Source organism: Varanus komodoensis, unplaced genomic scaffold (assembly GCF_004798865.1).
Source record: "Varanus komodoensis strain SLA01 unplaced genomic scaffold, ASM479886v1 scaffold12, whole genome shotgun sequence".
Lineage (NCBI taxonomy): Eukaryota > Metazoa > Chordata > Lepidosauria > Squamata > Varanidae > Varanus > Varanus komodoensis.
In genome coordinates, this window is record NW_025335349.1 from 16,604,709 (window position 1) to 16,625,995 (window position 21,287).

The window sequence follows — 21,287 nt, forward strand, 5'->3', positions numbered from 1 at the left end:
CACCAGGTTGGGAAAGTCTGAATTGGGATATAGGCTGCAACAGCTGTAAAATGGAAGGATATTCTGAGCAGAGAGGCACAGGAAGGAAACAGCTGCTCCCCCACCTGCTTTTTACCCTGCGCCGCCCCCACCTCCCCAATGTTCTTAGAGAAGTCTCAGCCCTGGAGATTAGCTAGTCAGGGAAGGGGAAGTAGCTGCTGTGGGGAGCAGCCAGTAAAGGATGAGTTCAGCATTACTGTCCCATCAGCCATTTATCTGCTTTAAATCCCTCCCCAGCCTCATGTTTTATAGCTCTTAGCAGGAGTTCATGTTCTCATTCTTAAATTTGTTACTGCAATGTATCACTGGGCCCTAAGTAAACAAACATGCAGGTACAAACTACCTAACCTGCCTAAAAATGCAGTTTGGTAAATATCATTATAAAAATAATTAAATATAGTTAGATCCATGAGTGTACAGTATTGTTAGTATTGTTGCTGCTGGCGTTATATTATTTAACATAACATTTCTCACAAACTCCTATAAAAGGTATATATACATATGAATACTTAGGGTTAAAATACATACATAATACAATATAAAATGATTTAAAATTAATGAACCACAACTTAAAGCAGGAAACAATAAACATTAAGTCAGAGTCACATAGAAACAGGGTGAGTCAGAAGGGGTCTCCCTGGCCATCTAGTCTGACCCCTAGCTCCAGCCTCTCCGCTCACGACATGCCCACCGTGTGCATGTCTAGCATATCCTTGAACACCCTCACCGATGGGGCGTCATCCACCTCTCATGAAAGTCCATTCCATACGCTCAGGGCCCTAACTGTCAGGAAGTGCTTCCTGGCATCTAAATTGAATCTTGGTTCCCTGAGCTTGGCTCCATTGGAGCGTGGCCTGCCCTCTTCTGCAGGGGAGAACAGGTCTCTACCCACCTCGTGTGTGTCACCCCCTCACATACCTGTCTGTTGCCAGATCCCCTCTGAGTCTCCTCTTGTCCAGGCTGAAAAGACCCACTTCCTTCAGTCTCACCTCATATGGATTTCCCTGTAAACTGGCCACCAACCTTGTGGCTCTACGCTGCAGTGACTCTAACCTGGCTATATCCTTCCTGTAACAAGGAACAAAACTGAATACAATACTTCAGTTGTTGGCTCACCAGAGTTGCATAGAGTGGTAGTAATACCTCTCTCGATCTAGAAGCCACGCTTCTGGCTATTCAACCAAGGGTGATGTTTACCCTCTTGACCACCGCATCACACTGCTGACTCATGTTTAGCCTGCAGTCAGCCAGCACCCCGAGGTCACTTTCACAAGTGCCACTTGTCCCCTAACCTGTACTTATGACACCCATTTCTATGCCCCAAGTGCAAGACCTTGCACTTATCCACATTGAACACCATCCTGTTTGTAGTGTCTCAGTAAATTACAAGCCAGACAAAGTTTTCAGAAGACAGCTGAAACTCATCAGTTCCTGCCTCTAAACTTTATGTGGAAGGTGAGCACTGCTATTGGACATGACATTACACAGTGACATTCTGTTGGTCATGGAATGACCAATAAGCCCTCCTTCAAAGATCTCAGAGGTCAGCTGGGCATAACTTGGAAATGGTGGCATGTTAAGTGCCTTGCACCTGAGTTATTTAGGGCTTCATAGGTCAACATAGCTCAGTAGCTAATGAGCAGCCACTGCAGTTCTTTTAATGAAGGTGTAATAGCTAAAGAGCTGAATGGCACACTGGGCATCTAGCTGCAAATTCCAAACCAGATGCAAAGGTAACCCTACATACAGTTCATTACAGCTGTCCATCAGGAGGTCATCAGCACATGAAACACAGTGGCTAGACTGTCCCTATCCAGGAACAGGCATAGATGTCATACCAACTTATTATGGTAACAGGCACCCTAGGCCACTAAAGTTATCTGTGCTTCCAGTGATAAAGGTGAATCCAGGTGCAGGAACACCCCCAGACCAAGTATATACTCTTCCAGAGGGAGTACAATCCTGTCCGGAAGAGGTCAAACTCCTAGGTACAGAAGCCCCCAAACCATACTCTGTCAGTCTGTCGTTTCAGTGTATTAGCCTTCAATCATCCTATGAGTGCATCCATACAGTGGTTAAGAATATATGTCCTCTGCTGACACAAATGTAGAGATAGAAAGTATAGTCAGAGGTATAGTCAGCACAGTGATGACACCTTCCCCAAATCTAGTTGCTTCATATAGAAGTTAGGTAGGGTTGGAAATAAAATACTGCCTTCTGGCGTTGCACATTCAATATGAGGGAGCCAAGACTCAGTCATGTAATGTTCTTCTCTAGATCTTAGCCCATAAATTTGAGCCAGGTCATCATAAATAGTGCCTCTACTTCACAGAGATAGTCTGGAGACTAATGGCAAAGATTATCAAAAGCTGCTAAGGGACTGAAAAATGGCTGTTCCTTATCTGAAGGTCATTCATCAAAATAAGCAAGGTCATTTCTGTCATGAAACCATACCTGGACACAGAATAGATCAAGGTGGTGATTTTCTTTAGCAGTAGGAACCCCTATAGCTAAAACACCATTATTTTCTCATAAGTGTTTTCCCAAAAGGGGACACATTTGTATAGATGATTATTAGTATGCATCTTAGGATCTAGGAAGGCATTTTCTGAGGAATGGGTGCGCCACTGCACTCTTCAAAGCAGCAGGGACAACTTTATCATTCAGTGTATTTCTCTAGGCCATCTAGTCAGCTGCCCCTGCTCACACCTAGCACAAAGATGCCATAATGGGCAAGGATTAAGAGCCTCTGGTGGTTCAAACTGATGAAAGCATTTTTTCCACATCTTCAGGCTTCAGAAAACAGAAACTAATCCTACAGGACATGTGTAGATATCAGGAATGTAAGTCTCATCATGAGGTTGAGCAAATAGTATAATAATGCATAATTGCACCTATTATATGTAACAGACATTGTATCAAGATGACATGCAAATCTGTAAGTGGACAAAAGGAGAAAAATAAGTGTATAAAGAAAGATATACTGGACCAGGTCATCTAGTCTAACATTCTGTTCACACAATAGTGAGCACAGTGGCTGCTTGCAGGATCCCTCACACAGAATATGAGTACAATGGTCCTTTCCTGCCCCAGTCCTCCAGCAGCAAACATACATACATAGGCATACTGCCTCTAAATACTGGAAGTAGCATATAGCCATCAAGACCCATAACCACTGATAGCTTTCATGAATTTTCCATGAATTTGGGCAGTCTCCTTTTAAAGCTACCCAAATTGGTGGATTTAAACAGTCTCGTGGGGTTGTCTCTTTACAGTTAGTCCACTGGACAAATGTGGGCTTGCATGAACTGTCACCTTTCACTTGTTGTGGAGCATATTCATCCTAAAAACACAAGCATCTGCCTCTCCCTAGTTTGTCTAATTTGACACTATAACCTGCAAGTTAGAAAACGACTGCAAGTTTGCATATAGGCAAAAATGTTCCTTTTTTAATGTTGCAGGAGTGATATGTACTATGTACTGGGACATACCACAAAACGTATAGCTAACTTATTGTAGGAAAGAGTACTGTGTAAATGGTTTGATCAGTTGTATGATCTGTAAATTTGGAATTGTGCAGGGAGCACAAGCACAGATGGTTTTGATGAGTTTTTGCAGTTTTGGGGCATATTGCACAGGGTTTAGAACGCTGACTTATTTTTTTTTCCTTTTTGCAGATTACCACAAGGGAAGATACACATTCAAAGCAGGCAACAACTATCAAGACCGAGCTGGAGCCTGAAGCATTTCGGCCAAATCTTAGTGAACCCAGTGAATTGCTGCAAGTAGAGCAAATAGAAAAGGTATGAAAAAGGAAAAATAAAGCATTCCTCATAATGCTAGAAGTTTCGCTTTGTATTAAAGAGTGTTGGTGAAGGAAACTAAACTGTAATGGCAACCCTAATCCTTTTCTTGAAGGTCTGGTATGTGCAAATGAGCAAAAAACAATAAAACTTCCCCTTGCACCCAATTTGTTAATGTGATAGTTCACTGTGAAGCGAGTTACTTTTGGCTCCACAATGCTTTGATATGGTTTCAGCATGCTGTATTCTTATTCGTTTTGCTTGTATGTTCATTTCTATATGTCTAAGTCACAAAAGCTGTGAGGGCATGAGCATCTGCCCCCAAATGAATTGCAGAATGTTCTCAACTTGTTTCCTTCTCTTGCCTGCAGATAAGGAATTACTTATCACTAATTATCTCCCCTTTAGCATATTGCCACAAATAGCTTATAACTGCTCAGAGTTATCAGCAAGAGAGACTGTCATGTTTGAATGGGAATTGACATGAAAATACCAAGGACTAGATCCTGAATTAGTCATTTCTCAGAGTATAGCCATGGAAATCAATGAGATTTAAGTTGATCATTAAGAGTTAAGTTGATTTAAGTTGGTACCATTAATCTCAGTGTATCGACTGTAAGCATTATTAACTCATGATTCATGCCAAATTTAGGATTATTCTGAATTCCTTTGCTCTTATTAACCTTTATTAGAAAAGCTAAAAATCCTGTGTAGCAAAAATGCCTGGGGAGTGGGCATTTAGCCTGACAGAGTACAGGAATCTTACTTCCTTAGTAGGAAGTAAATCTTAGTGTCTTCTATGGACTTAACTTAGATCCAGGTAGTTAGTGAAAAATGCAATCCCTTCTTTTCTTTTTAAATTTAATATTAGAAACACTGGTATAAAGTTTCTTAGGGTAGCTATAAGATTAAGGACAGTACCCAACAAGCTCTCAATGATTCTGTTGGTCAAGTGGGATCCAAGGGAGAGATTTAGTACTAGGTTGGAAGGAGATGAGCTGGAATAAATTGAGAAACTAATTTCTGGTTGGCAAAGCTCCCATATACAGTTCCGTTGAACCTGTCCAGAAACAAGCATTTTCATTCATTTCCATTTATCCCCAGAAGTACTGAATATCTATTTGAAAAGCAGTGAAAGAGAATCAGTAGGAACGTAAGCCCCACATTGGAAACTGTTCTCAATCCTCAAGGAATGGATTACAGATGTTCAGAAGAAAGATGAGAGGAAAGTCTTGTCCCTTTTTGCTTGACTGAATAGTTTCATCTCAAAGCTCTAAAAGCTCAGCAGCTTAACCCATTTATTCAATATGCATGAATTGATTTGCAATTCTTTTTTAATAGTTAACAAAACACCTTCCACCTCGGACTATTGGGTATCCATGGACCCTTGTCTACAGTACTGCAAAGCATGGCATGAGCTTAAAGACTTTGTACAGAACCATGATGGGGTTGGACACTCCAGTGCTAATGGTTATCAAGGACAGCGATGGGCAGGTATGGAATTAAGACTCATCACCTTTTTCTGTTCTCCTTGAAACTCCTAGATTAAGGTTTCTTTATTTAGCCATGTTACTACATGAGACCTTTACCACAGAGAAGGACAATTAACCAATAGAGGAAGTTGTTTCTCTCCTTGTCTTCAATGAATTGATTCTGGGGAAAAAAGCCGCTAGAGTGTCCTTGAAGGTCTCATGTTCTAAGATCCTAGATTGATATTTCTTTGGGAGAAATTCAGAACTTTCACTTGTCAGAACATTGCTTTCATGTGGCTGCTCTCAATAGAAAAATCAATCCAAGCCATCAGTATAGGACCCCTATATTGAAGCCCACTTCAAGGCTTACAATAACACAAAAGTCCTGTAGCACCTTAAAAAAACTGGCATTTATTGTTGTAAAGGAAGTATGATTCAAGTTCTGAAAATACTGAACTGTGAACTCTAATAGGCAAGATTGTGTTTCTTCAGATGAAGCCACCATAATAAATGTATTGCCTTTAAAATGCAACAACACAGACAGCTCATTGCTGAAAGCCTGAATGCATGTTACATCAGTGTGATGGTTATTAATGTGATATTTGATGTTTCATCAGTTGCAGCAAAAAGCTAATGATAGTCACAGGGTGAATTAGTTTAAATGAAGGCCATTTTAAATCATTTAGTTCAGGTTTCCCACAGATGTTGCTCCATATATTTATGAAATACTGGTGCAGACTAACCACCAAGCCTTGTTGTTTTACTACTAAATTGCATATGTATTATTTACATCATTTCACTCCAACAACGAGGCCTTGCATCTCTTGTACTGTACACATTTTGCGTATTTTTCTATCTAGGGGAAAATCTTGGTATCAGTATAAGATATGTTTACTACAGAAATTTGGTTATTTAGAGACTTATTTCCTTCAGTGGCTTCATGTTCAAGCTCAAAGGTGTTTAAGTGATACATTATGTGTTTTTGTAGAAGATTTTGCATATGTTAAATCTATCTCAGGTCCAGGGCATACCTTATTCAAAAGTGAAAAAATCAGTCTGAGAAATAGTTACTAGCAAATAGTTGTTATAAAATACTTTGTTGACATGTTAAAAAAGGAGAAACTGATCAGTTTGTCACAGACTTCTTGCCTTTTGGTAAATTTTAGAATAACTTCTTTTCTACTTTTAGGAAAACAGTAATTTCTACTTTCCTAATGGCATTAGCTAAATTTCATGAGTAATTTTACTCATGGCTTGTATTATGTTACATAAATAATGTTGCATTAGCACATGCAATCCAGTCTCTGTTGAGAAGTCTGAAGTTGCCCAATGACAGAAAAGATTGCTTTGAAGAAGTTTAATTGTTAGAGTGTTTGAGTCAGCATTTTATCCTTGGTTTGGTAAACAGACAATTCTATAAAAACTGGAATTCACTATTATAGGATATTGTCTTTAGGCTAAGTTTATTTCTTATTAATTTTTCTGATTTACGTTTAATTTTTCCACTTTTACTTTTGTAATGCTTTGGATATTTCAACTGTTACATTGCAGTGGACTATAATTAATAAAAATGAACTGAATTTAATGAAAAGTTCTATTAATTTTTAATCATTATTTTTATCCATCCTACCCAATGTTTTTACCAGGTTTAAAGTGTGAATCTCTGTAGTTCATAGTGATTACCTCAAATACAAGGCCAGGTATTAAAACCCCAAAAGCTTTCTACAGCTGAGATGTTAAACCAATAGGGAAAATGAGTAGGTGCAGTGTGTCTGTTTCTCTGGTTTTGCTTTCTCCTGGTGTGTGTGTGTGTGTGTGTGTGTGTGAGAGAGAGAGAGAGAACTATAGAACTGCCATCTCAGAATTAAACTGTTGTGATTTATGGTGCTGTGCTTTGTCACTTGTACGTTCTAGTGTGAAGGCCAGAAGTCATGAAACAAACCACTTATAGGAAGGCAATCATAGTGAGTTGGAAGTGGAAGGGCCAGTCACAGATGTGTAGAATAAGGATTGGTATGATCTTAACAAAGCAAGAGTGACCAACCTGTGTCCCTCCACATACCAAAACTCCATCAGCCCTAGCTAACTTAGCCAGTGGTGAGGAACGGTAGGAGCTGTAGTCTTCCAGATGTTCTGGTCTGCAAGTTGATGACGGCTGTTCTAGTGTGCTTTCAAGCAGGTGTTTCCTCAGACTTACCTGTATGAATGACAAATACAGCTGAATCAGCAGGGTTGATAAAAGCAAGCTGGACAGACTACTTATTCTGGTCTGATAATCCCTAACCTAAATGTGGAAACAACTTTCACCCAGATACTAGTAATGGCAGCTAGTCATTGTTGCCCTGGGTAGTATCACTTTTTTCAATTATTTTTAAGCGTATACTTTGGTTACTGGAAAAGCCTCTAATAATACAACCCCACAAAGACATGTCATTAAATATCTTGCTTATGGTAATAAATTCCAGGTGACATTGGTTCTTCTTTGTGGCCTCTGTGCATCACACATATGGGTTCTGTGCCTGCGCAGTGCCTTTGGCTGGAAGATTAACAGCTAATGGTTTTTGGCAGGAACTCCGCTCCCCCTCCCCCCTAGCATTATATAAGGAGCGAAGTGTCCGCCATTTTCCAGTCTTTGCGACCGCCGTTCATTGTGCCTCGTGCCGCTTCACTCTTGCTAAGATTATTACTTACCTTCTTGCTCGTTCAAAAATCTCTCCTTTTTCCTACCAAGTTTGTATCCCTTGTTCTTGTTGTTAGTACTTCACTTATATTTCTTCTTAACTTTGTACCATTTTTTCTTCTTTATCGTTCCTATAAAAAAAAAAACCAAAAATATTACTTTCCTGCTTTACGATCTCCTTTTTTCTTCTTTCTACGATGGCGCAACGGGTGGTGTTCAGCAAGTGCAGAAAATGTGGCTCCAAAATGCCCGCCGCGCACCCGCATGATCTGTGCCTCCTTTGTTTGGGGAAAGGGCACAGAACCGATAAGTGTGGCCATTGTTTGGCCTTCTCTAAACAGGCGAGGAAGAACAGGGAGAACCGCCTCCGCAAACTCTTATGGGACCAGGCTCTCTTCCAATTGGACCGGCTGGTGGCTAAGCCTTCCACTGTTGTGGCCCCCCCCAAAGGCCGTCCAACTTCGGCTGACCTGCTGCAACGCCCGGCCTCTTCCTCCATTGCTCCGCCCTCATGCCCTTCTGAAGAAGGCACTCATACCATGGCCGACCAGTCTGTTTCCCTACTGAGGAAACAAAAGGAAAAAAGAAAGCACAGCGACTCAGATAAATATCCTGTGCATAAGAAGGCCAAGAAAGATAAGACGAGCAAGCCGCTTAAGAAGCCGAAGAACCCCGAGCAGGCAAAACACCACCACTCGGGCTCGGCCTCTTCCTCGATTCTGATCCCTGCTTTGGAACCGACCCCCTCGGTCCCGACCATCCAGGCGGCTATGAGGGTTACCCCACCGGGCTCACTGCGCCGACCGACAGCCGAACCCATTCTGGATTCAAGGCGTGGTTCCATCTCTGATGGGGAAATACGAGATCCTCCACCTAGAGCTTGATCACCAACCCCGATGCCTCCAATCCCGATGGATACTGAGATTGCCATCTCCCCTCCGAGAAGCCGTAGGAGCCGTTCCTCGGATGCAAGGTCTGATGATTGGTACCACTCCAGGTACTCCTCCGCTCCGAGACGGGAAGAGTACCACTCCGTAGCCTATTGTCCGACCTCCAGGGGACAATCTTCGCCACCAGCACCTCGGGAACGTTTCCATTCAATGCCCAGAGATGCCCTGAGGGCCCCATCTAAAGAAAGTGGCAGATCAGAGTCACCAGGAGATTCTTCCTCCAGTGTACCACCCCCCTACTGGATGGAATCCGACGAGTCTGAGGCTGACTCGACCTCACCGGATGCAGCGGTTGCTTCTCAGGGCCCAGGGTCGCCCGAGGAACCATATATATCGTTTAACGATCTGATGGCCAAACTAGTGAGATCGCTCGATATAGAAGTCCACCAACAGCGGGGACCGAGCACCGATCATTTTTATGATGTGGTCAGGGGCGAATCATTCACATCTATTGCCTTGCCGTTTATTACGACCTTACGACAGGCAATGACCCAGCCATGGGACCTCCCAGCTCACCCACAACCGACTTCTCGTAAATACGAGTCCATGTATCGGGTGCGGGAAGAGGACATCCCGTTTCTTCTCCGTCACCCCAAGCCGAATTCGGATGTTGTAGAATCCTCACAGGGTCGGGAAGCCCGTGGACACACCTTGCCTCGTGACAAAGTGGGCAGAAAGGTTGATCCCCTTGCCCGCCGGGTATACGCAGCTTCGGGCCTTGGTTTACGAATTTCTAATTATGAGGCAACCATGGCGCATTACCAGTATTTCCTTATGCAACGCCTGGACGCCATCATCGATACCCTCCCGGGAAACCAGGGCAAACTTGCCAAGACTTTTGTTAAGGAAGCTATGCAAGTGGCGGTGCAACAGCTTTCCACCGCGAGGCACCACATGGACTCTGATTTGAGGTTGCTGGTCGGTGCCATTTCCCTCCGCAGACACGCCTGGTTGCGTAATTGCAATTTTCCGGACGAGATGAAGCGGAGAATTGAGATGCCGTTCGACAGTTCCGGTCTCTTCCATGCGAGAACGGATAGCAAATTGATGAAAATCCATGAATCAAGGATGACGGCCCGTTGTATGGAATTGCAGTCTCTACCCCGACGTAAGTGGTCATGGTCACGTCCACAGTACCGTCAACAATTTCCACCTCGGCAACAGCAACCGCATCAACGTCAGCAGCATCGCAGGCAATAACCACCCCAGCGCTTCCAACAGGGCCGCCGCCGCTTTGATACGGACAGGCGACAGCGCTGATGTGACGAGCGAACCTCTCCTCTCATTCCAACTCTACCCTCCCCCCTCTCATTTGGGGATCGACTGAAGAGTCGGCTCTCCATTTGGGAGTCCATCATATCACATCTGATGGGTGGGTGTTATCTATCATTCAGCATGGATATGGAATCGAATTCGACGTTGTGCCATCACCGAATGCTATCCGCTATACTCCTTGGTACTGTTAGACGAGATTCACCAACTCCTTGCTAAAGGAGCTATTCGTCGCCTGTCATTATCGGAGGGATTCCACGGGTTCTATTCCAGATACTTTATGGTCCTGAAACGAGATGGGGGTCTCAGACCAATATTGGACTTGAGAGCTCTCAATAGATTCATAACACCAAAGAAGTTTCAGATGACCACACTTCAAAGTATTCTCCCGTTGCTGGGAAGAGGGGATTGGTTCACCTCATTGGATCTGAAGGATGCCTATTTTCATATTTCAATACACCCAAGTTATAGGCGTTTCCTTTGTTTTGCGGTGGACTCTGAAATCTGTGAATTCAATGTGCTACCGTTTGGATTAGCCACTGCACCACGGGTTTTTACAAAGTGTATGGCTCCTGTCTGTGCACACCTTCGATTACGTGGAATTCGGATATACCCGTACCTTGATGATTGGTTGCTGGTCTCCGACACAGAAGCAGGACTTTCGTCTGCTGTTGAGTTTACATGTGCTCTATTGCACGATCTTGGACTCTGTATTAATCAACAGAAATCTTCCCTTCTCCCTACGCAGGTGATCAACTTTATCGGAGCCCGGCTGGATTTGACGTTGGCAACAGCCTTCCTTCCTCGGGACAGACGGCATGTGATTGCTCAGTACATCTCTCGGATTCGACAAGCAAGAACCGTCCCCGCCCAGTCTATTCAGAGCCTGTTGGGACACATGTCTGCTTCCATTGCTGTGGTTCCGCTTGCCAAACTCAGGCTATGTCCCCTTCAACTGTTCTTCAACGGAATGTTTCGACCACAGACAGATCCACCTACCAAATGGATTCGACTCCCGGCTTCCGTTCTTCAGTCCCTGTTATGGTGGATAGACCCAGCCAATCTGACTGTAGGCGTTCCGTTTCCACCCTGGTACCCTACAGTAACCCTCGGCACCGATGCGTCCCTGCTGGGATGGGAAACAATTTGCTCCGATCTGTGTACCCAGGGGATATGGAGTCACCGGGATTGCAGGAACCATATCAGTTTTCTGGAACTTCCTGCCATTTTCAAAGCCCTGCAATCATTCGAGGATGTGCTTCTACACCAGGTCGTCCAGGTGACCTCAGACAACATGGCGACGGTCTTTTATTTGAACAAACAAGGGGGAACCCAATCCCGGAAACTAGCCCGCCTGGCCATGCAGATTTGGGACTGGTGCATACTGAGAGGTATCACTCTTCTAGCAGTTCACCTTGCGGGCACAGAAAATACAGACGCGGATCTCTTGAGCAGACATATGTTGCGGTCACACAAATGGGAGCTAGACCATCGGGTTTGCGACATGCTATTTCACCGATGGGGCCAGCCAGACATCGACCTGTTTGCCACACAACAGAACAGGGCATGCACGGCCTATTGTTCCAGAGTGGGGATGGGTCAGGACTCGCTGGGGACACTTTCATGATCCCCTGGACAAATATGACTTGTTATGCTTTCCCTCCGATCCCACTCATCATGAGAGTGTTGGCAAATATCATTCACGAAGGGGCCACAGGGGTACTGATCACCCCCTGGTGGCCACGGCAGCCATGGTTCTCAACTCTCCTTCACGTCTCCCAAGAAGAATTTCTCCAACTTCCTCTTCTTCCTTATCTCGTTACCCAGAGGGAGGGCACGATCCGCCACCCAGACTTGCTGTTGCTGAAACTGACTGCATGGAGGATACGATGACCAGCTGCAATGCACTGGTATTAACGCCACCAACCATCCCTGCCATTCCTGCTCAGCAGAGTCTACACCCAGACCTACAGTATATTCTCGTATATGCGCTATGACCATCTACTAGGAAGTCGTACGCGGCAAAATGGCAGAGATTCTCTAACTTTGCCAATTTACACTTGTTTCCGGCCCCCTCGGCTTCTGTTTCGCAGATACTTCAGTTTCTCTTTGAATTGCATCAGTCTGGAGTCAAACCTTCGTCCATAAAAGTTTATACAGCAGCGATTTCACATTACTGGGGAACTATACATGGTCTCTCCATTTTTGCTCAACCTCTGATTAAAAGATTTTTGAGAGGATTGAGTAATCTGCATCCAACTATAAAACCTCTAATGCCCACCTGGAGTCTTTCAGTGGTTTTACAAGCGCTGACTCGATCACCTTTCGAACCCATGGCGACGATCGATCTGTGCCTTGCTTCATGGAAGACTTCCTTCCTTGTTGCAGTGACTTCAGACCGTAGATCCTCTGAACTCTGCGCCCTTCGGGTAGACCCCCCTTTTCTAAATTTTCATAAGGAAAAAGTGGTTCTTCGGCTGGATCCGTCTTTCCTTCCGAAAGTCGCTGCTTCGTTTCACATGCAACAGGAGATCGTTGTACCGGCATTCTTTCTGACCCCTTCAAATCCGATAGAGCGATCTCTACATATGCTGGACGTTCGTTGTTGCTTAGCCTTTTATAGGTCCAGGACTGAGTCTGTTTGGCATTCCAATAGACTTTTTGTGAAATATTCGGAACATGACCGAGGCTGTCCAGTCACTTCACAACGTCTTTCGAAATGGATAGTAAATACAATTGTCCTGTCCTATCAGTTAACTAAGTTGGACTTGCCATCTACTCCAAGAGGTCATTCTACAAGAGCTGTTGCTGCTTCTTCGGCCTTTGCATCAGGGGTCCCGATAGAAGATGTGTGCAGGGCGGCCATTTGGGCTATCCCATGTACCTTCGCCAGACGTTATAGACTCGATGTCCATGCCAGGCAGGATTGCTCTTTTGGCAGAGCTGTCCTTTCTTCTGTCCTTCGCTGATGACACCTCCCTCCTCCATTTGGGGTAAGCTTGTTATTCTACCCATGTGTGTGATGCACAGAGGCCACGACGAAGAAGAGCAGGTTGCTTACCTGTAACTGATGTTCTTCAAGTGGCCATCTGTGCAGTCACACAACCCACCCTCCGACCCCGCTTGGTGTCATGGGTGGTCCGACTATTTCTTTCCATACTATGATCTCTTTGCTATGTGTCGTACCACTACTGAATTTGGCTATCTTGTCATACTGACAAACCTTATTATAAGAACAAACGTCGGTCTTTCAAAGACTGGAAAATGGCGGACACTCTGCTCCTTATATAATGCTAGGGGGGAGGGGGAGCAGAGTTCCCGCCAAAAACCGTTAGCTGTTGATCTTCTGGCCAAAAGGCACTGCGCAGGCGCAGAACCCATATGTGTGACTGCACAGATGGCCACTCAAAGAACATCAGTTACAGGTGAGCAACCTGCTCTTACTTTATTTTGAAATGTCATCATGTTGTGCCTTTAGATTCTTTATAGGCTTCTATGGCGTGAGGGGAGCCATCTTGTCAAAAATGGCTGGGCGTAAGCAAAGTACACCCTCCATCAAGGAACCTTGGGCAACAGAGCTTTTGTTGAGCAGTTGACTTTGCTCGTGCCTAGATGATTTTGTGCAAAGGGGCTTTTCCAAGGAAATATATGAAGAAGCTGCTTCAGTCTGTTATATGAGAATCTGAGGCAGAGATAGAGCTCAAGAGAGAGGAGTCAGAGAAAGAGGGATGAGAAAAAAGGCGAGGGAGGGAGAGTAGTGCATGTACAGGGTACATATTTATGCTCTGCATGCACACACACACGCAAGGGGACACGCTTCACATCTTTGTAGTTGGCCTTTAACGCTCTAGAACATACAGTTTTTCAAGTTGGTGGTGTCAAGGACATTTTTTCAAAATGGAAAATGTGCCCATGGGGACAACAAGTTTGGGGACCCCTGAGTTAAAGAATGGGTAGAAATAAATTACATCAACATACATGATCCTCCAGTTTTCATATTCATGAGATACAGCTGAAACAGATTTCCGGTATGTTGTGCGTAAGGGTAGAAATGACATGATAACCAGGTCATTTTTATTCTTTTTTCTAGATCTTTGGTGCATTAGCATCAGAGCCCTTTAAAGTGAGTGATGGCTTTTATGGCACTGGAGAAACCTTTCTTTTTACTTTCTGTCCAGATTTTGAGGTAAGGACTTAAAAGGATGATTGCTATAAGATGGCATCACAGTTTCTTGTGAAATGTAATCCATTTAAATGGGTGTTGATGGATTCAATCCCATCTATGAAAAAAGTTAACTTTTTGTGAATGAAATCTCATCTTTCTTTAGTTTGTCTTTTGATTTTAATGAAAGTATTCTTTCTGCTTGTGAACAGAACAGGGAATTCTAACAATAGTGCTGTTCTAGAAAAAATATGCTAAGGAATAGTAATAAATGTAGCAAAATTCTTATTAATAGTGCCCTTTAAAGTAAGATCATTCTTACGCATGTCACATCTCACGTGCTTACATGAGCACACGGCCATCCCAGGTCAGTACCTCAGTTTGTATGTAAGTGTAAAAATAAATAAAAGTATATGTATAAACACTTAAATTCACCAGGTATTGATTTATAATGGCTATGTAGCCAAAATGGCTACTAAGAAATAGGAAGGGAGATGGCCTGCTGTTGGAGTGAACTTCAGTGTTTGTATAACTAAAATACAGTCATTAGGACATGGACACACAGCCCAGGGGGAAAAAATCCCTCAGTGAAGACTGAATGCGCTGACCGGGTTCACACATAATGAGAAGCCACCCTGGTTTTATGTCCCTGCAGGGCTTCTTGTTGTGAATATTTGAACCATAGTGGGGACAAAAGAGCATGTCATTATGTGCAACCCTGACAAGGCGGGCTGTTGTAGTGATTGGCCCCAGCCATGAATTGTTTTAGGGCTGCAGGTAAACGCATTATTTTAAGGGTTCTGCCTATTTTAGCTGGATAAAAATAGAAAAACTCAGGAGCGGGGAATAGAAACAAATATATTTCTTAAAAGAAGCATGTTGACTGTTTGGAGCACTGAACAAGAACACAGTTTGCATCAACTATCTGTTGCATGTCCTGCCAGTCAAATAGGTTCCCTAGTTCTGTCTCAACCAAAAATTAGTGGTGCTTTTTGATGGGGGGTGGGGAGGGTTCTGTGTTTTGTGAGAGTAACAGGCTCTCTCCCTCTGTTTTACACTAGATCTTTAAGTGGACTGGAGACAATATGTTTTTTCTTAAAGGAGACATGGATGCCCTAGCTTTTGGTGGTGGAGGGTAAGTAAATGTGTGCTGTTAGTGATAATTGTAGTATCTATAATTCCTGAAGGAATAATAAATGCAGTTCTTATACAGTAGACTCTCGACTATCCGGCTTGCGACTATCCGGCCTAGTTAAAAAATAACTATCAATGAACAGTAAAATAAGTTTAAATAATTTTTGTAAGAATTAAGCCTATGTTTTACTTTAATGTTTTGTTTATTTTAAAAGTGTATGTATTCATACTGTACAGTGTACATGATTTTATGTTTCCTGCAATTAAGTTAGACATTATAAAATTTATCTTAAAATGTGTACAATAATTTTATCCTTAGACTGCCTTTTTCTGTAATAATTTTTTAAAATGTACAGTACAATACATGAACATTTATAAAGTACTGGCCTGTACTAAGAGGTCAGAAAATATGAATAAGAGCGGGTTTTGGTATAAAAAAGGTGTTTTTAATGGTATGGGTGGGGTAGGAAATGAGCATTTATAGAACTCCAGCCTATCTGGCCTGCCCTTCCGCCACATTAGGCCGGATAGTTGGGAGTCTACTGTAGTATTATTTAGGTTTTCTTTTTGAAGTGGTGTACATTCCTGTAGCAAGGAACCAAAGGTGCCTTACTTGGTCACCTTCTTCTCCATTTTATCCTGACAGCAACCTGTGTAATGTTGTTGTTCAAAACTTGTTGGGCATTCACAGATTTTTCTTCTTGACAGCCTCGAAATAATTTTCAAGATTTTCAACCTTATTTTTTCTAGACAGATCTAAAGGTGGGATATAAACGCAGTGTAACAGCAGCAGCTTCAACTTAAAAAAAAAAAATCAGATCATATTTCAAACAGCTGCCAGTTCTGTGCCTCTTTGTACTCTACGTCCCATCCCATCAGCACACAGTGTGAACTAAAGCAATAGAAGTATTCCTTTTCTATGAACAAAAGGTCCTGAGTCAGGAGGACATGAGTACACTAAGGGAGGGAGGTGAAGAAACTGAAAAATTGAGAGAGGCAAAAGGAATACTTGTAAGAATTAATTGTTATCAATTAATGCCATGGATATTGACATGTTTTAGTTAATTTCTTTTTAGAGACATTAACTATAAGCTAGTTTGCCACTCTAAACTGCTAGCTGTTTCTTAAATTTTACTTATCCTACCATAGGACTTGCTAATCTCCAGGTTTCCAAGTTGTGGAACCATACAACAACCATTTACTTAATACAGTCATCTGTGTTTTACCCAGTGCTGAAAGAACACATTTCTATACTTGATCAAAACTGTAAGGGTAGCAGGGAAATGGTAGGTTTCTGGAAAAACAATATGTATAGCCAACTAACAAGTGATTACTAAAAAAATCCCAAAGTAAGTTAACTCTTGCTGGATGACCATACTGGATGGTCTTCTGTATTCACCCTGTCTTAGCCTGTATTCTGGATTTCCTTTCCAACTGCTTCATTATCCTGATGCAAAGGCCTGGAGCTCTTCAGTCTGTTTTCTCATAACTTTTAGCCTCCCACCTTCCGCACTGTGAATCAAAATGAAAGGCAATATGTTATAATGGTTAGTGTGTTGAACCAGGATGTGGGAGCTTGGCTTCTGGTCCCCACTCACCTATGAAGGTCAGTGGGTAATTTTTGGACCAATCACTGCCTGTTAGCTAACCTACTTCACAGGACTGTTATTTGGATAAAATGGAGAGGAGGGCAATAAAGAGCAAACAAACAAGTGAGTAACTGATCCTGACGATAGTATGAGTGCAATCTCATAAACCCACCAGTAAGAACTGGAGAAATGCAGCAGGGTTGAAATACTTAGCATATACTTTTCATGGGCAAAACGTGAGAATGGCTACTATCTAAAAAGTACCCTTTTGTTTTTCTAGTCATTTTTAGTATGCCTCTTAGTGTACCAGTCCCTGGGAGCAAGAAAGGCTCAATTTTATCTCTTTGCATCCAGAAGTTGGCAGTGATGATAAGGTGGAAGAATAGGCAGAAGGTAGATCTGTATCCAGGTACAGTTAGATCTCTGGGTGATTTGCAGTAGATCAGCAGTAGACATAATTTTGTGAGAGGTTGCAGAATAACAACAATGAACCCTCATCTGTTTCAAATTATACTGCTGAAATAAAGAAAGCCAGCAGTATCCAGACTTAAAGGTTTGAATTGTTCATTGCAAGGAAAGAATACCCAAAAAATGATATTGTTTGTAAATGCAGCAACAAGTTAAGTGCAAAGATGGGAAGGAAACAGAATGTTGTCTTCCATTCCAATTATAGATGCTTTTAATGTGGAGGGATAACTTTCTAACTGGTGGCAAACTAATTCTTTGTACATATTGCAGGGGTGAATTTGCACTGTGGCTGGATGGTGATCTCTACCATGGAAGAAGTCATTCTTGTAAAACATTTGGAAATCACACTCTTTCTAAGAAAGAAGACTTCATTATACAAGACATTGAAATTTGGGGCTTTGAATAAATATTAACTGCTACTACAAAAGGTTGTCCCAAACCTGACACTGATCAGTTCAGCTCAGAAAGCCCTTGAAGCAATATAATGCAGCATACTTTCAAATGCCTTTTCAAAATTCTCTACATGGCCATCTAAATACCTTTTACATAAAACTGCGGTATTGGAATGGGAGGTGCCTGTTTATGTTCTTGTTCATATTTTGAAAGTTGTAGCATTCTCATCATATTCAAAAATTTGCATTGTGGAGTTCTCAGTTGCCATGTGGCTCACACTCCTCTTGTTCCCCCTTAAACCCACTCCAACAATTTCTCACACTTCCTTTTTGGTTACTTCATTTGGACAACATTTAAATCACACAGATCCTGATGGAGCATTTGCCTAAATAGAGGACAAATGGAGATTTGAGAATGTGTTAGCAATGATTAGTTTGTGCTGTTCCTACCAGTCATATAGTGCCACTTACTAGAAAAAAGTATTCATCCCCAGTCAGTGGTGCTGTTTCTTTGTTCACATGTAGAGAATTCATCTGTTGTGTTTTACAGTCCAACCTTGGCTGCCCTATTGATTGTATTGAAATATTTTGCACATGCTGTTAAATGATCTTCAGGCTTGGGACAAATGTTGGGCAAGGACTGAGCTACGTGGTCAAGATATATAGCAATGGGAAACTGGACAAAGCACGCCTAATACAGTGGGTAATATATAGCTATAGCAGGGCATTATATGTACTGAGACTATGAAACAGATGCATTTTTTCCAAACAGCGTAAGAAGTGTCTGATATATATACTGTTTTATAGTTCTTCTGTTGTAGCCTTGTAGCACATCATCTCCAAGAATTGCTCCTGCCCACAAGAGAAAAAATATAGGTGTGGTGTTTTCTCTTCTTTTGAGTGGATCTATGTTGTAAACTGCAGTTAGCACCAGCTCTGATGCAATGGGGTAATGTACTGTAGATAGACATCGTAACTCAGTAGATGTGTAATATGCAAACTTACTGTTATGTGACCTCAAAACAAAAGCAACAAAAAGTCCAGCTAAAATATAGTAAATCAGTAGCTCTTGTCCACTTTTTTTAGGAAAACTGAAAAGCCATTGTGGCAATAATCATTCAAAAGTTTGTTTCAAAGCTTCTATTCTATGTTTATGCAAAACAAAAACAGAATTAAAAATGCTGTTAAGTGTGACAGTGAATGACTTTGTGCTGGAATCTCAGCTATTCCAGTTGAATATTGTATATATTAACTTGTAAATTAATGTTTAAAAGTAGTTTTTGTTATTTTAGAGAGGAAAAAGTGTTGATTGACGGGTTGCTTCTAGCACTTTAAATTATTCTAGAAATGGAATAAAAAGCCAAAGGGTTTGGCTTAAATAATTAGCTATAGTTGTATAGTATGTTGCGAATACCAAGTTGTTTCAGAAGTTTGACATTTATCAGAAGAATGCTTACTGCTGTGGTAAGGGAAAAGGGGAGGCTCTATCTCTATATAACATGTTCATGCTTCATATGGCTAAATATACAGGGCATCATTTTCTGTCTCAATGTATAGCTCTTTATTCCTATTAGAACAGTACAGTATATGTAGATTCAGTGTTTACAAACAAAAGAAACTGTAAATAAATTAAAATGGCTTTTTCCCCTTTGGTTTTCCACAGCAGTATTAATGTCTTTGTGCATTTAAGACTAATTATAAACAATCCTGTAATGGATTTTAAGTACTATAAAGTAATAGTGATATATAGCAAATAAATCTAAATACATGTAATTAAGTTTGAGTTGAGTTTTATTTAGACATGCACATATTTCCAGATTGAGAGGTATCACCACCAATATTCAGATTAAAATAAATTAGCTGTGACACCTGAAATATTAATAAATTTATTCTGGTATAACCTTGTATGGATACTATCCACTTTAGCAGAGGCAGGGCTAGCCTCAAGTTGGCATATTTATATATGTGGTGGGGAGAGGAGAGATGCAAACTTTTGTCAGGGAACTGAAACTCAGAAAGTGCAGACTGTAATAATTAACCTTACAGTAGCCATTCACAAAACATTATTGGATGATGGAAGACATAAATGCAATGGTGAGCTGATTAAATTATGTGGTGGTGGTGCTTTGTGCCATCAAGTTATCTCCAACTTAGGTTGTCCCCATAAATGTTCTGTCCACAACAGCTCTGCTCAGTTCTTCTAAGTGCAAGGCTGTAGTTTCCTTTATGGATTCAGACCATCTCATATTTGGTCCTCCCTTTCATCTTCTGCCTTTGACTTTCCCTAGCATGATTGTCTTTTCTAATGGGTCTTGCCTTCTCATGATGTGTCCAAATTATGACAGCCTCATTTTTGGCATTTTTCCTTCTAAAGAAATTGGTGGCTTGATTTTGATCTAGGACCTATTCATTTATCTCTCTGTTGGTCCAGTGAGCTTGCAAAGCTCTCCCCCAGCACCATGTTTTGAATGCATCCTTTTTCTTCCTTTCAGCTTTCTTCACTGTCCAGCTTTCACACCCTAAATTATGGTTGCATAATACAATAATATGGGTCATCTTGGCCTTAGTCTCCAGTGAAACATCCTTATCCTTAATGCTGTTTTCCGATTACTTCATTGCTGCCCTTCCAAGTCTGTCATCTTCAAATTTCTTGCTTGCAGTCTTCATTTGAATTGATGACTGAGATGATATAGGTAAAATCTTTCACAATTTCTGTTTCTTCATTGTTAACAGTAAAGTTCTTTGATTCTTCTGTGGTCATGGTTTTTGTTTTCTTAATATGCAGTTTGTTTCTGCAAACACAGGCCTTGGGATTTCTTACCGATTGCAATAGTGTCATTTAAGAGTTTAAATGGCCAAGTATGAATTCATACCCCATTGGGAACCATGCTGGAACATACAGATGATAGACTTGTCAAGGAGTAAATGGTCATAACCGCACAAAATCCTGCTTGAACCTTTATTAGCTTTTCTTTGTGCTCTTATTTAAGCACAAACAGTAGTAGCTCTTGCTTTCTCTTGAACCTAATTTAGTGATCTGCATCAAATATTAGAATGTCTTCAGAAGTTGAATGCTGTGTTGGGGAATGGGGATAATAAAGCTAGCCTGAGTGTCTGTCCTAAAAGTTGATAGAAGGCATGTGAGTTTAAGAAAGTCTCATACTCCTTCCATCTCATTATTTAATCTCAATTTCAGTGTAATAAATCACAATTTATTGGGAGCTGTCCCATTCTCGACCATGAGACCCAGTGTGATGTGTTGGTTAGTAGGCTGGACTGGGGACCTGGAAGATCTGGGTTCTAGTCCCTACTTGACCATGAAGTCA

At 41.8% G+C, this 21,287-nt stretch overlaps 1 protein-coding gene across 2 annotated transcripts in view; it reads left to right on the plus strand.

The window, feature by feature from the left end:
* Window positions 1–19,734, plus strand: part of OXR1 (oxidation resistance 1) — a 70,313-nt gene extending 50,579 nt beyond the window's left edge. For both annotated transcript variants that reach the window (XM_044421780.1, XM_044421781.1), the window contains 5 exons: window positions 3,717–3,842; window positions 5,184–5,336; window positions 14,307–14,402; window positions 15,440–15,513; window positions 17,840–19,734. In XM_044421780.1, coding sequence (XP_044277715.1) covers window positions 3,717–3,842; window positions 5,184–5,336; window positions 14,307–14,402; window positions 15,440–15,513; window positions 17,840–17,975 — 585 coding nt within the window. In that variant the 3' untranslated portion in view covers window positions 17,976–19,734. The remainder of the gene's footprint in view (window positions 1–3,716; window positions 3,843–5,183; window positions 5,337–14,306; window positions 14,403–15,439; window positions 15,514–17,839) is intronic.
* Window positions 19,735–21,287: the final 1,553 nt, after the last annotated feature.